Source organism: Podarcis vaucheri (genome assembly GCF_965113315.1).
Source record: "Podarcis vaucheri genome assembly, chromosome: 1".
Classification (NCBI taxonomy): Eukaryota; Metazoa; Chordata; class Lepidosauria; order Squamata; family Lacertidae; genus Podarcis; species Podarcis vaucheri.
The window spans coordinates 60488093-60503180 of NC_138759.1; the positions used below are offsets into that span (position 1 = coordinate 60488093).

The following is a 15088-nucleotide window of genomic DNA, read 5'->3' on the forward strand; positions in this document are numbered from 1 at the left end:
GTGGATGAAGGGGCAATGTGGGATGGTGCAGCATGGACCACAGAAGTCGGATGCTCATTTAATACCTCTCCACCCCCCGCAAGGAACAGTTCATGCAGATGCACCACTTGGCAGTAAATTGATACAGTCAAGAAAGGTTATTGGAACAGCTATTAGTGTTTTATTGATTTGCTAGCACAATACATATTTTATGTCCACATTTTCTCTCTCGCTCCTCTCTCCTTACATTGTTCCAGTGAGCTCAGAAGGGACTATTTGTGCACCAGGACTCAGTGAGGGCATGCGTCTCAATCTGGACCTCAATAACAAACACATTACAAAAACTGCAGCAAGGTATTACAAAACCTGTTCCCGAGGTATCAAATATTTGGATTTTTAAAAAATAGAAATGTAAAGTTGATTATTATGTGTTACAGTACTGCTCTCTGCCTGAGGCAAAATCTTCTGTAAGCAAATGCTGCTAATAGATGTGATTCAACCCTAGAAGACTGCCATATACAGAGCAAGTCAGATGGTCGCGGGGAGAGTCCATGGCAGAGAAGCTGCCACTTTTTAAGCCCATCAGGCTCATGTTGGCAAGGGCAGAAAGTTTGTATCTGTGGTACTTCTTCTTCTCCTTCCTTTTTTTTGGTACTTGGTTTTCCTGTTTTATTTACCTTCCCATTGGTTTCAGTGAATTGATTTATTCTTTTCCACATTGGAGGAACAAGAAGACTTTGGATCCTGTGGATCAAGGCCTTCCCCTGTCACACACCACTTTTCATTCCCTGCCACAATCAGAGGACCAGCGTCAAAGCAGTGATGGTGCTGGAGCATGGCTAATGGTCAGGGATGATGGAAACTCTGAACCAGTAGTAACTGGAGTGCCACATGTCCCCAGCTGTAGGACCAGATCTGTGTAGGCCACAACTTGGTTTATTAATACACACTCAGGTACTTTGAGAAAATGAACTATGACACCTTCCTTAGGAGAGGATGGAAATCTTGACACCCAGCCACCAGCTGCTTTCACATTCTTTCACTGACACTGAGATCCAGCGCCGAGGGCCTTCTGGCAGTTCCCTCATTGCGAGAAGTAAGGTTACAGGGAACCAGACAGAGGGCCTTCTTGGTAGTGGCGCCCACCCTGTGGAACACCCTCCCTTCAGATGTGAAGGAAATAAGTAGCTATCCTATTTTTAAAAGACATCTGATGGGAAGTTTTTAATATTTAACACTGTATTGTTTTTAATACTTGACTGGGAGCCGCCCAGAGTGGCTGGGGAAACTCAGCCAGATGGGCGGGGTATAAATAATAAATTATTATTATTATTATTATTATTATTATTATTATTATTATTATTATTATTATTTCACATGGTCATCTTACAAATGATGCACCTGCCTACTTTACTGAACTTTGCATTTCCCGATGTATCCATTTTTGATGCCTCAGGAGTATATAAAATTTGTGGCAAACATTTGGTAGAACTGGTCTGCAGAGTGTCATATAAATTGCTTCAGAATTAATATAGCTCAACTTTCATTTTTTAAATTTTTTTTAGAATTTCAGCCTTTTGATTTTCAGCTCTTGATTCTAGCTTCTGGTCATCAAGTTAAATATATATTTCTTTATTCAGAAACACAGCCATTTCATTAAATAAATTATGACCCTATAGTCCCAATTTAACTCACCCCATATTGATTGTGTGCAAAAAAAAAAAAAAAAAAGGACTTCCTTTGAAAGTCTTGGAGAATTCTTTCACAGACAAACATAATTATTTGAATGGTTATGCAGTCTGGCTATCAAGATTTTGACCTTAAATACTATCCTGCCCCATCTATCAATTTGCCTGACTATAATATTTATACTCCACCTTTCCACTATTAAAAGAAACCAAAACTTTAAGCAGTCTGCAATTACTGAGGCCGACCCACCCATGGGGCAAGGTGAGGCAACTGCCTCAGGGGGCAAGATCCACAGGGGCAGCAGATCTGAGCTCTAAAGAATGCATCTGTTGCTGCTACGGTGACAGCAGTAGCTGTGGTGCTCTTCTTGGAAGCCATATCTGCCACCTTGGCAATGCCCTTGATTCAGAGCAGGCCCTTTCTCCCCCGCAGCAGCCTTTGATACCTACTTCAGTTGTCAGGTAAGATTGACTTGATTCTCACCATGTTTCTGATGTAGATTTTCACTCACCCCTTCTTCCCTGGTGGGGGAAAATGCCATTTTGTGGTTCGCCTCAGGTGCCAAAATGTGGCCCTGACAATTACATTCTATAAAATCACAGTCTCAAAGAAACTGGGTGGCAATATCAGAAATCAACATATTTCATAAAAAAACTGTGAACAAATTAAAACCTTGGACAGACATTCAAAAGAGAATATTTTTGGAGACAGTATTCCACGATCAGGACACTACCGAGAAGGAGGCAGAATCCCTGGTCACCACCATCGTGCTCTCCAAGGGCAAAGATAACCCAAGGGCAAAGATAATTAGAGCAAGGCTTCTGAATGAGCAGGATCATGGAGGAAAAATCTTGCTCTTTTACCCTTAGAGCAGGGACAGCCAATGTGCTACCTTCCAGATATTTGTTGGGCTACAACTCCCATCATCCCTGACCATTGGCGACCTCAGCTGAGGCGGATAGGAGTTGTATTCCTACAATATCTAGACGCACTAGGTTGATTACCCCTGATTTAGAGAGGGTACTGGTAAATATGAGGCCTTCTGAGTCCTATCCATCCGCCCACTGAAGATGGACAGCTCCGTCTGCTTGCCGATATTTTATTCTTTTCACTTCACCTTGTTTCATGAAGTGCCAAACCACACATTATGTGGAAGACCCATACTAGGTTTCCCTGATGTTGTCAATTTTACTTTAAAGGTGCCAGGGGACTGAGGCTGCCAATTTAATAAAGGCACTGCCACAGAGGTGTTATTTAACTCTTTCTCTCCATAATATGTTCCCAGTCTAATGTCGCCATCCCCCTACAGCTTTTGTTAGTTCCATAGAGGAACAAATAGGGGTACCTGAATCCCATCCCCCCCAAAACCTAATGGCAGTTTGCACAGGGGTAATGCATATCAGGAAAACAGTACCAAGAGGAGATTTAAAATGTGACTTCAAATGGCTTGGGTGTCATGCACTCAGAGGTCATAGAAATGGGCTCTAAAGTATTCAGACTTCAGGTCAGATTTTCTGTAGCCATTTACTTTGAAAACGTTCTGTTCACCTTGATTATTTTCTTTCTTAATAAGAATATAAATAAGAAATAATAAAATGTGATCTTAAGAGAATCATCTGTCTTGAACATTTCAAGATGAAATAAACTCCTTTCAGCAAAATATATGCTCAGATGTATTACTTATTACCAGTTCGTGGAGCCTTAAACAACAGCTAAATATGATGCATTGTTTTAAACACAAGGGGGCACTAAAAAGCTAATCCTTCTCAATAGTATTAGAAAACGCTTCACTGATCCTCAAACATCTCCGAAAATGAGTGTGAGCGTTACATCAAAAGTGGTGGCATAACATGGACCTTTTCACCAATTTGGTATAAACTGCTGGAAAAGCCACCTTGTGTGGCACATTTAATTGAAACAGTTTCTCTTGTAATGGCCAACTGGCTGAGCAATAAACCTGAAGTCTTGGACTGATTATTTTTACTCTGAGGGAGGATTTCCACTCCAGCAGTTTTCCTGGTAAAAGAGAAAGTTTGTATCCCCCCAAAGTTAGCATGGAGATTCGCTTGCCAGCCAAAATCCAGCCCAGAGTTATGTTTAAGCCATGAGACGATGTGCGCATAGTTATACATTGGATTGAAGATGTTGCATTCACGGTTATAGAATAACAGCAACACCACAGAGCTTAACGTTTAATGCCTCTGTGTGGAATAAATTGCCCCAAGCAATTCTGCACATCCTGGGCACGCTCCAGCAAAAATTAGTCATTGCTCCTTCCCTTTGAAAGTGATGGGATGGGACTGAGTCACCAGACTAACCTAATTCCTATTAAATCGGACTTAGTAATGATTGACTTTAGCTGGATTGTACCCACTACATATTGCATATTCTATGGAGCAGTAATATTTGGCGCTCCTGGACAGGAGGAAGAGGAAGGCTGGGGGGACTGGCTGTTGCACACAGTCTGGTGAACCCTCCTGACTATCTCTCTAGCACTTCCCTCTGCTTAAGAGGCAAAGCCACACCAAGATACCAGGTAGAAATCTATGTGTGCACTCTTTAGGCTCAACTTGTGTCACACTTGACCCAAACTCTGACCACCATAGGCATATAGAGTGCTATGAGTGTTGGGGCAGGAGCACGTACATGTTCTTTTTTGAAACCTCAAAAAAGAAGAAGAGACCTCTTCTCTTTGGAGCAGCAATAAGTGAGGTAAGGGAAAGAGATGGATCGGTGATTTCATCTGTACTCAGCAGTGGCGTAGCGTGGGGGGTGCAGGGGGGGGGCCGGCCGCACCGGGCGCAACATCTGGGGGTTAGGGTTAGGGGGCGCAAATCCACGGGTTAGGGGGCGCAAATTACTTGTCTTGCCCCGGGTGCTGACAACCCACGCTACGCCACTGGTACTCAGTTAATAAGGGAATATTCCCAGGGAGTGGAGGAAGGGGGGGGGGATAAGGAAGAAAATAAGCGCCAGTGAAACTGACAATTATTTCCCTGACCTTTTCAGTTTCACCAGAAATGGAGGGGGAGATGGAAATAGCAGTGGTGAAACTGACATGTATAGACGCACACACACACACACCCCAGAACGAGTGGGTGGAGTCATTCCTGGATGTGTCTGGAAAAACTGCTAGGCGGAGAGCAAAAAATGAGCTTCCTTCACAGAAGACACACATAATTGAAGAACCTTAATCTGATTCCTGCATGGTCATCAGTTGATTTTAAAATCTGACACAAACACATTTATAGCTATTTCTAGCAGTTTGGAAGCGATAGGTCCCCTCTAGATGGCCTGTTCATTCATCCTGATTTGCTTGCACAAAGTTTACTAGATTATAGCCAGTCTTTATTGAGCATTTGTTCTGATTTGTTTGTGGGATGGTTATATGACAATAGGCATTTGCCCTGCATTCATCGTGATTTGCTTGCAGAGCGTTTATACGTCTTCTTGTTGGCCACTCATTCATCCACACACTTCCGTTGCATTTCTCTGCCTGCCACTTTCCAAACCACAAAATGTCAAATCTTTTTTAAAAGTGGGTTTCTTGCTCTAGGACAACAGCACCCTTTACTCCACTTGCAACTGTGCATGCCAAATGTTCTGTTGATGCACTTGAATCCCTTCTGCAAAACTGTGAGAGTCTGATGGTGCCCTTAGTCCTTTGCATAACACATGCCCCAGCGGTACTTTGATTTTACCCTCATCATCCCAATCTTTCTTTCTCATCCTGTGAAAGCTTGTAAAGTTACACATGGAAGTGTCCATAATATCAGTTTTTATTTCCAGTACAGTGGTACCTTGGAAGTCGAACGGAATTCATTCCAGAAGTCTGTTCAACCTCGAAAAAGTTCAGAAACCAAGGTGCAGCTTCCGATTGGCTGCAGGAAGCTCCTGCAGCCAATCGGAAGCCGTGGAAGCCACATCGGACGTTTGGGTTCCAAAGAATATTCGCAAACCAGAACACTCATTTCCGGGGTTGCAGGGTTTGGGAGCCAAAACGTTCTACTTGCAAGGTGTTTGGGATCCAAGGTACGACTGTATTTCTAATGCAAGATATGCTATCTGAAAAATGCAGTATTTAAATGAAATAAGAAGGCTATCTTTTTTTTGCTGGGGGTGAACTGCTTTAAAACTGTTGTTTGGTGTTTGCATGTTTTGCACTTATCACATGGGACTTGTAATATTTCCCTTCAACCATATCCTGTTATCTTAGGCATTTTTTTAAATGCAGGATTCCTTATTAAAATTCTCAAGATAGCTGTCTGTCAAGCCCTCTGGCTGACTTTGCACACAGAAATGGAACAAGACCTCTCCCCTGGATCAGACACAGGAAACCTTTGACTCTCTAAATGCTGTTGAAGTGCAGTCTCATTGTCCCTAACCATTGGCCATGCTGGCTAGGATGGAAGAGAGTTTTGGTTCCGCAACATCTGGAGGGTCACAGGTTCCCCATGCCTGCCCTAGATGAACACCTGTTCTTTTTTCAGAAAACCTCTTTTGCCACGTAGGTTTGAAACAAGATACTTATGTGTGTATTTGTGGTTATTGGTGGAGTGCAAAGCGCTGTAACTACCCCCAAATTTATCAGGTACATCTCAGGTGTTCCATATTGAATGGCTAAATCAGTTTTACCACAGATTCCACCCCTAGTTCTATATACCATAGATTATTAAGTACACCTAGAAGGGGAGATTGAATTTGCCACCGTGGAAATAGTCATGAAATCCTAAACTACCAACATTTTGAATTCTGAAAACCTGCCAAAAGCGAGAGGAATTACACACAGAGGTGGTGTAGAAAGTCACTTTAGCTATTAAAAGATTCAACACATTCCAAACCATTTCTCTTCCATTCCAGATGTTTTATTTCTACCTTCAGCTTTTTCAAAGCAAAATGAGATTTTATTCCTTGCTGTTTCTCTAAATCCTTGCTTATATTGCTGACTATATTTTGTTAGAGCATCTTGGGTTACTTAAACTATGTTACAATGTTTATACATATGTATTGCACAGGATTTCATAGACCACTCAGGCAGGGTTCTTTGCATATATAAAGTCGGTTTCATAGCTGCAGAGTCACTTCAAGACAAGATTTCCTCCCCACCCCCACAGCCTCAGGGATTGCCATTTAATAGCAGGAGTGCCTGCCCAGGAAAGGCTAACACAATTGTTCCCCATCATCACAGACATCCCTTGAAAAGTTCGTACATAAAATATACACCACACATTTAATGCACATTTAAAGAATCCTGGGAATTGTAACTTTCCCCACAGAGTATTTTTAATTTAATTTAATTTAATTTAAAGCACAAAGTCATGTGCTTTAAATGTGCATTTGTTGTGCTTTAACTGTATGGTGGATCAGCCAGAAAGAAGCTCCTTCTCATAGTAGCCAGAGGAAAAATTCCTGCTTTGCTGAATGTTGTCTTGGTTCAAAGTTCTTAAAAGGGGCAGAAGTGTTTTTCTTTTCAAAATATGGTCACTGTTATTCACGTTTAGGACTAAGCCTGCTATCTTTACTAGGGAGATAGCCATGTGGCAGCATGATTCAGAAAGGAAAAACAGTAACCTGAGGACTTTAGCAATTCCTTACATTTAAAGAAAAAGGCCCTTGGTATTTAATTATATCTATTTTCCACAGAGCATTGATTAGTTCTACTAAAATAATCTGGGTGTCATCTGAATAGCCATACAACTAAATAACCTTGTGCTTAATAATACCAGTTTTAAAAGAGGACTACAGTATGTTGGTTTTAAAGGTGCTTTTGTAGAGAACGTAAATATACAATAAGCCATTCCTACTAGCCCAAACAGTTATCACATTGTCAATGATCTGCCATTCAGTTTCCTTCATTTTCCAACCAAACTCGTATTGCTATCTGGATTAAAATAAAACAGTACAGCAAAATAATCATTTGCCTAAGAAACCCTGCAAAAACTGTTTCAAATCCAGTATCTTCTTTCTTCAGACAGAGCTCTCCAGTTCATGGTGTTAGGCTCTTATCTATATTATGTTGTTCTAATGCATTTCTTTCATTCAACTGACGTCAACTGAACCTTTCATCTTGAAAGAACAATTTTGTACTAAAGCATGTTGTTAGTATAATTTTACCACTAAATGCATTGTGATTTTACATATGGAAGTTAACTGTGTGTAGCTATCAATATTTTCAGGTGATGTTAATATTAAAAGACATTCCTATTGATAAAATGTACATGGAAATTATGAAACTGACTTTAACCTCCTAACCCCCTGCTACAAAAACATACATGAACTTGTAGTCATTGAAGATATTACAATGGAGCAGTTGTCTTACCTGTTAACAAGTGAGTGTAATACATTTTTCAGAAAGGGCAAGTTTGCTTTCTGTCCCAGTACTCCTCTCTGATAGTAGACTGTTCCAGAAATGAAAGACAAAAATGGAATTGCATCAGAAAACATGAAGGTAATTAAGGTGTGGCTCAGAGGTTTTTGGTTTTTTTAAAAAAGTGGCTTTGTAAGTTTTGAACGACTTTCAATTAATGTTCAGTGACATTTGTAAATAAGTTTCACCTGATTTGCACAAGCTGCCCAACCACGCTTTAAAATTATGTTTGATTGAGGGTTTGAAAACATGCAGTTAGCTCAACTCTCTAACTGAGGTGGGGTCATACCTTAGCAGGAGAGCAAATGATTTGCATGCATAAGGTCTCAGGTTCAATCCCTAAGATCTCCAGTTAAACTTTTCAGGTAACAGGTGATGCAAAAGACATCAACCAGAGGTTCTTTTGCATGGCTGGAATGTAGTCTGTAGAGCTCAATCTGTATAACACGTTTCACTTGCAGAAGGTCCCAGGTTCAAGTCTTGGCATTTCCAGTTAAAAGGATCAGGCGATGTAAGCATACAACCTTTGATGGAGATGCCAGGCACAGAGACAGCACTATATTAAATAGACAGAAAGTCTGACGTGGTACCCTGAGACTGCCAAGCACATGAAATGCCCAGCATCTTTTTAAAGAGTCTCTAATCCAAGAATTTTTCCTATCATGCAGGTTTGACCCTATATCTCAAAAACAGCTTGTTCACTGGCCATGAGCTGGCTAACTTGCTTTTTATCATTTCAATGGCATGTTGTTGAACTTGGTAAATCCAAGGTAATAAATGTAGACCTAGCATGTCACTTCTGTGATACACAGTGTTTAAATTCTGTCTTAATATGCTTGCTTTCCTTTATTCCAGCAAACTGCTTTGCTTTTTATTTCCCCCAATGCATTTCTGTCCCATGAGCCATTGCACTGGCTGGGCAGACCATAGACAAATCTATGCATTAAGGTCATAGCGTTGCGTCCATGACACTCCCCTGGTACCAGGACCAACATCCTTTACAGGTGCTGGGCTAAGAAGAAAGCACCTTGCACAGTGAGACAGGTTGCAATGCTGTTCTTTTTTAAAAGCAGCCACTTCAGGAGCGGGGATGCAACAAAATACTGTGTGTCAACCCAAAACAAGCCCCCTTTTCAAGGCTACTAGCTGAACCTCATCTGGTGCACTCACAGCCTAACCATTAAGAGGTGGCTGCTCTTGCCCCTTGGCAGACCCAGAGGCAGATCATCCAAAGGGAAAGTAGGACCCAAAGAGTCCAATTTCTGGCAGAATTACGTAATTTGCAATAGCAGCTTCTGCTGTGTTCTTTCGGCATGTTTTATCAGTCGAGGGCAGTGTGGTTGGGCAGTGCCACAAAGCCCCTCGCATGACTACTGGTGCTGGGGCAGATGGTGCTGGGGCAAGACGAGCTGGAGCAAAAACAGTTATATTATTGTCCCTGTTCTTTGTAAAAGCTGGAACTTAAGGGTGGGGGTAGTGAGGATGGCTGCAATAGCTATTAAACAGGTATAAGTGGCAGAGAACCCTTCTTACAAATACCCCCAAATGACTAGATTGCCCTCGAAACATTTGGAGCCAAGTTCATGCAAAGTAGCCTACACATATTTATATCAGCCTCAGCTTACTTCAATTTGTATAGGCCCCGTTCTCAGTTCTTGTTGCAACAAAATCGGATGCTGTTAGCCATGGGCATAGACAGGGGGGCAGCTGCCCCCCCTAAATCAAGTAAATAAAAAAAAACATATTTAACTAAAAGTAGAAATAATCAGCATATTTGATATGGAAGTGCTCACTGAGGTCACTTGTATGATGTGGTGGTGCATTCTAGCGACACAGCTGGCAACCCAACTGAGTGATAGGCGTGGCTTCTGCAAGCAGACCAATCGCATCAAAGGTAGCTTGGTCCTGCCCTCTGCTCCAACATAAATCCTGGCTACGCCCATGCTGTTAGCCCCAGTTGTCCATGGGATGAGACTCTGGATGATACAATCCTGAAGGATCATAACAGGAGGCCCAGCAAGGCTGTTTTGTTTCTCTCTCCCTACACAAGAAGTAACTTCTCTCGTTGCAAGAGCCCCTGTGTGATAAATGATTAAGCAAATGAAGGAAGATAGGCACAGATTTCTTTTCCTTATGCTAAATGAGTTTCACTTTTTTGGTCACTGGCTAGAATAATTTCTTGTTGAGTTGATATTTTGTTCTTTCACTTGGACTTCTATTAAAGTGTTTTTTAAGTTAAAAAAAAAATGGGGATCTCTATAAATCTGTCCGAGAACCATAGCCAGATTTCTAAATGTTAGGGGAAGAACCTTGGAAATGGGCAAGAAAAGATGAAATGTGTTTTCTCTAACCATTTGAAACATCATATTTCATGCCTGTATTATAAGCAGAGTTAAGCTGTATTACCTTATATGGTAAAAAGAACCCTCACTATGAGCTAAATGGCAGAGGTTATCCAGCCTTACTTTTGTTATTCTTGCGATATTTATTAATTATATTGTAAGAAGTTTTCACGCTGGTTTTCACACCAGACTGATGATACTGGTGTTTGAAAGCAAATATTGAAAGAATTAGTTTAGAGATAAAGTTCATAACCTCTGCTAAGATTAAAAAGGAGGCCAGAGTTTGTGCAATCCCTACAGGGCAAAACTTGTGTTTAATAAAAAGGATGTTAAAATGTGATGCATGTCTCCAAAGTCAATTCAAAATGTGCAATGAAACCATCTTACTTTTACATAATGAATGTATAAACTTTGGCCTCATCTGCACAATAAATTTAAAGCAGAATCATAACACTTCAAAGAGTCACGGCTTCCCCTGAAAAATCCTGGGAACTTTAGTTTGTATTTAGGAAGTGAGAGCTGTAAGGAGACCCCTATTCGCCTGCCAGAGTTACAATTCCTGGAGTGTTTTAACAATTAATCTCTCTTACCAGGAAACTATGGGGATTGTAGCTCTCTGTCAGGAACAGGGGTCTCCTAACACTCAGCACCTTTAACAAACTACAGTTCCCAGGATTCTTTCAGAGGAGCCATGACTATTTAAAGTACAGTCGTACCTTGGTTTTTGAACAGCTTGATTCTTGAACGTTTTGGCTCCCAAACACCACAAACCCGGAAGTGACTGTTCGGTTTGCAAACTATTTTTGGAAGCCGAACATCCAACTGGGCTTCCACAGCTTCCTATTGGCTGCAGAAGCTTTGTGCAGCCAATCAGAAGCCGTGTTTTGGTTTTCAAACATTTTGGAAGTCAAATAGACTTCCGGAATGGATTCCATTCGACTTCCAAGGTACGACTGTACAGTGGTACCTCGGGTTACATACGCTTCAGGTTGCAGAGTCCGCTAACCCAGAATTAGTACCTCGGGTTAAGAACTTTGCTTCAGGATGAGAACAGAAATTGTGCTCTGGCGGCGTGGCAGCAGCAGGAGGCCCCATTAGCTAAAGTGGTGCTTCAGGTTAAGAACAGTTTCAGGTTAAGAACGGACCTCCAGAACGAATTAAGTACTCAACCCAAGGTACCACTGTACTCCTTTAAGGGTATTGCGCAGATGGGGCCTTTCATTAGACTGTTTTCACCCCTTCAATGGGTAGGATTTTTAGGCAGAAGATTTTTGAACATTGTGCATTAAGCAAATGGGTCACCACCTGTGGACCACCTGTTGATTTTGATGATGAGTCTTCTCTGGTTTACCGCTCACTGCTTTGGCCAACTTCTTCATCCCATTGCCAGCTTCGTACTGATTCTCAGCCTCCACTGCAACCTTTCCATATTAAGAGAATAATATAAGCCCCATGGGATTTAGGTCAAAAGTACATCTAGCCCAGCACCCTATTTCCCCACGGCAGCTAACCAGATGTCAAGCGAGGGCAGCAAGCAGGACATGAGTGCAGCAGCCCTCTCTTGCTCTTAGAATCATAGGATTGTAGAGTTGGAAGCGACTAGTCCTTGTTCCCCATCTGATGTTCACTGGCATTCCGCCTCTGATACTGTAGAAGAGACATCGCCAGCATGACTAGCAGCCATTGTTAGCCTTATCCTCCATGAATTTATCTGGCCTACTGCTGAAGACATTTAAATTAGCGGCAATCATGTGGAAGCGAATTCCGTAGTTCAGCTATATGCTGTGTGAACAAGTACTTCATTTTGTCTGTCCTTAATCTCCCACTGTTGTGTTGGACAACACTCATCCTCCTGTATGATGAGAAGAAAAACTCCTCTTTATCCACTTCCTGGATAAAGGATCAGGCAGGAGGGTTTCTCGGCAGTGGCACCCTCCCTGTGGAACACCCTCCCATCAGATGCCAAGGAGATAAAGAACTGCACAACATCTGGTGGAAGCCCTGTATTGGGAAGTTTTTAATGTTTGATGTTATGTTATGCTTTTATAAGTGTTGGAAGCCGCCCAGAGTGACTGGGAGCAACCCAGCCAGATGGGTGGGGTATGATGATGATGATGATGATGATGATTTATTATTATTATTATTATTATTATTATTATTATTATTATTATTATTCAGCAGCACATCAAGTATTTTTTCTACAGACCTCTTATCATGCTCCCCCAGTTGCCTTTTCCCCCTAAGCTAAAAACCCCCAGATGTTGCAACATTTCCTCATTGGGAAATTGCCCCAGTCCTGTGGTCATTTTGGTTACCCTTTTCTGCCCTTTTCTTTTTCTTCTAAGGTCGTTTTCTCTTGCTTTCTCCCATTCACCTACTTCTGCTGCTCCCTCACACACCCTGGCTGCTGTACGTCTCCTTCAGGGCTGACTCCAGTGATAAATTACGCATCTGCTCAACGGTTGGGACAGCACTGAGATTTAAAGGATCAACCCTCAGAAACAGCCAGCTTTGTAATCTGCTCCATTATACACAATGAATAGCTGGTGTTAAGGAAAGCATGCCAGCTCCTGCCCAGTGTTTGTGTGGGACGGCAGGGATAACGTCTATCTCACTTAAGTGCCTAAGACAAAGATTATATGGAAGCTGGTGCACAACCTTGCCCTCTTTTAACAACTATGTTTATGAAAGAAAAGAAGACATTTATGTGACCCAACCCAGTTAATGACTCGCCGGTCAGGTATTCATAGCCATGACTGTAGAGTTAGTGCATTTTGTAAGCAGTTGCAGAGAACTACTTTGAGTTGGTTCCTGCTGGTTGGGTTTTTCCTCCCTCTTGGTATAGACAAGCTTTTATAAGTGTTTTTTTTAAAAGCCAAAACCAAAACACAAAGTTTATTTATGAAAGGTGTTTTCACACGAGGCTTAAAGGAGTTTTTGCATCCGTCAGTTTGGAATGCACTTACATTTACCGCAATTGCAAATGCCTCTCATCTCTTCTAGGCCACATTAAAAAAAAACACAACAACAACTATTACGTAGTCATTTAACTTAGGTTTTAATCTCCCTTTTCTTCCTGTAATGAATAGTTTGAGCACTTACATGTGACTCACAGATGGTAGACCCGAACTGGCCTACTTGGAGGTATCACAGCTTCAAATTTGTGTTGTATGCACCACACAGCACACTGGAAGCCATGTTAGCAAAAAAAAAAAGTGGGGGTAATTTTGAGGTGGTGGATTAATTTGGGTATTTGTACTGCAAAGCTCTGGAGTAATTTCCCACCAGCGTTGATAACTTTATTCCTGTTGGACTGTGTGGTTTGTTTTTGACTAAGTCACAGACCCACTGAAAGCAATAGACATGAGGGAGACTGAAGCTATTGGGGGTATTAGTGGCAAAGAAATGCTGGGGGGGGGGCAGGAGATGGCCCTCCCACTCCCGAATACAGTCGTACCTTGGAAGTCGAACAGAATCCGTTCTGGAAGACCGTTTGACTTCCAAAACATTCAGAAACCAAAGTGCCTGCAGCCAATTGGACTTCCAAAAATAGTTCGCAACCAGAACAGTCACTTCTGGGTTTGCGGCGTTCAGGAGCCAAAACATTCGAGAACTAAGCTGTTCAAAAACCAAGGTATGACTGTATTAGTTTTATGAGAAAGGAGTAGGCACAGGTGGCAGCTCTCTGTCAAGGGACTGCTCAAGCAAACCACTGGCCTTGTTTTCCACGGCCATCTTCTACCATTAACATGCAATTCCCAACAATGATGGGGAACCTGTGGCCTTCCAGATGTTGCTGAACTACAAATCCCTTCATTCCTGACTATTGCCTGTGCAGGCTGGCTGATGGGAGCTGGAGTCCAATGAGTTCCCCACCCATAATCTAACAAAATATGTGACTCACATGGGCCGACTATTGACCATTAAGGGCTACGAACCAGTTATTCAGGTCCATTGACATTCTTCTGTCCAAACATTCATTTGCCGCAGTCTCACAGCAAACTCAGAGCAATTACCGATTGTCTTTGGACGGATACTTATAATGAATAATGAAGTCAACCTTCTGGAGGTAGGGTGAGAAGAAAGTTACGCAACAAAGAGACATGAATAAGCGCAACTAAACAGCACTACCGAGGACTGTGGTTTCTGAGAATCCCCTGAAGGTTCATCTTCCTGGCACATAAAGTCACTGGCTGAAGTTTCCAGGAATAAACATCATTTAAGAGTAAACATAATTCCAAACTGGTTTAGAAGAGCTCATCACATGGTTATATTTTCCCACGGAGTTAGATACAAAACTGTGGAGGAAATGATTCTTTCAAAGTTATATTTCCGTTCCAAGGGAGTCCCCTCTTAAAGTCTAGTAGGCCATTGTGGAGTTGATTTCTTTGGTTGCCAGGAAGCATCTGATGAGAAACCAGTAACTTTGGAAATGAAATAAAGACAATTTCTCTGCTATTCTGTCTCTCATAAATGATGCCTGTAGCAGTGATGACCACTATCTCTTTCTTTTTTGGGGGGGTTTGGGGGGAATTCTTTTTCTTTGCAGATTAAATCTGTATATAAACCAAGTAATATTTTTGCTTGTGTGAAAGGGACACCAGTGGGATAATTTAGAACAGAGATTAAAACACAATTGTTCTGATGCAAGATTGGAGGCTTCTGGGTGAACTTTGCAGTAACAACCAGGAAAGCAAATTGCCTAATCCCC

General features: G+C 41.8%; 1 protein-coding gene and 1 long non-coding RNA gene across 2 annotated transcripts in view; one reads left to right on the forward strand and one right to left on the reverse strand.

Annotated features, from left to right (window-relative positions):
• Positions 1–8082, reverse strand: part of ANO1 (anoctamin 1) — a 140728-nt gene extending 132646 nt beyond the window's left edge. Inside the window, exon 1 of the mRNA XM_082224312.1 lies at positions 7988–8082. Coding sequence (XP_082080438.1) covers positions 7988–8012 — 25 coding nt within the window. The 5' untranslated portion in view covers positions 8013–8082. The remainder of the gene's footprint in view (positions 1–7987) is intronic.
• Positions 4006–8028, forward strand: LOC309535095. The gene is made up of 2 exons (XR_014221013.1): positions 4006–4375; positions 4678–8028. It is a non-coding gene; the product is annotated as an uncharacterized lncRNA (long non-coding RNA).
• Positions 8083–15088: the final 7006 nt, after the last annotated feature.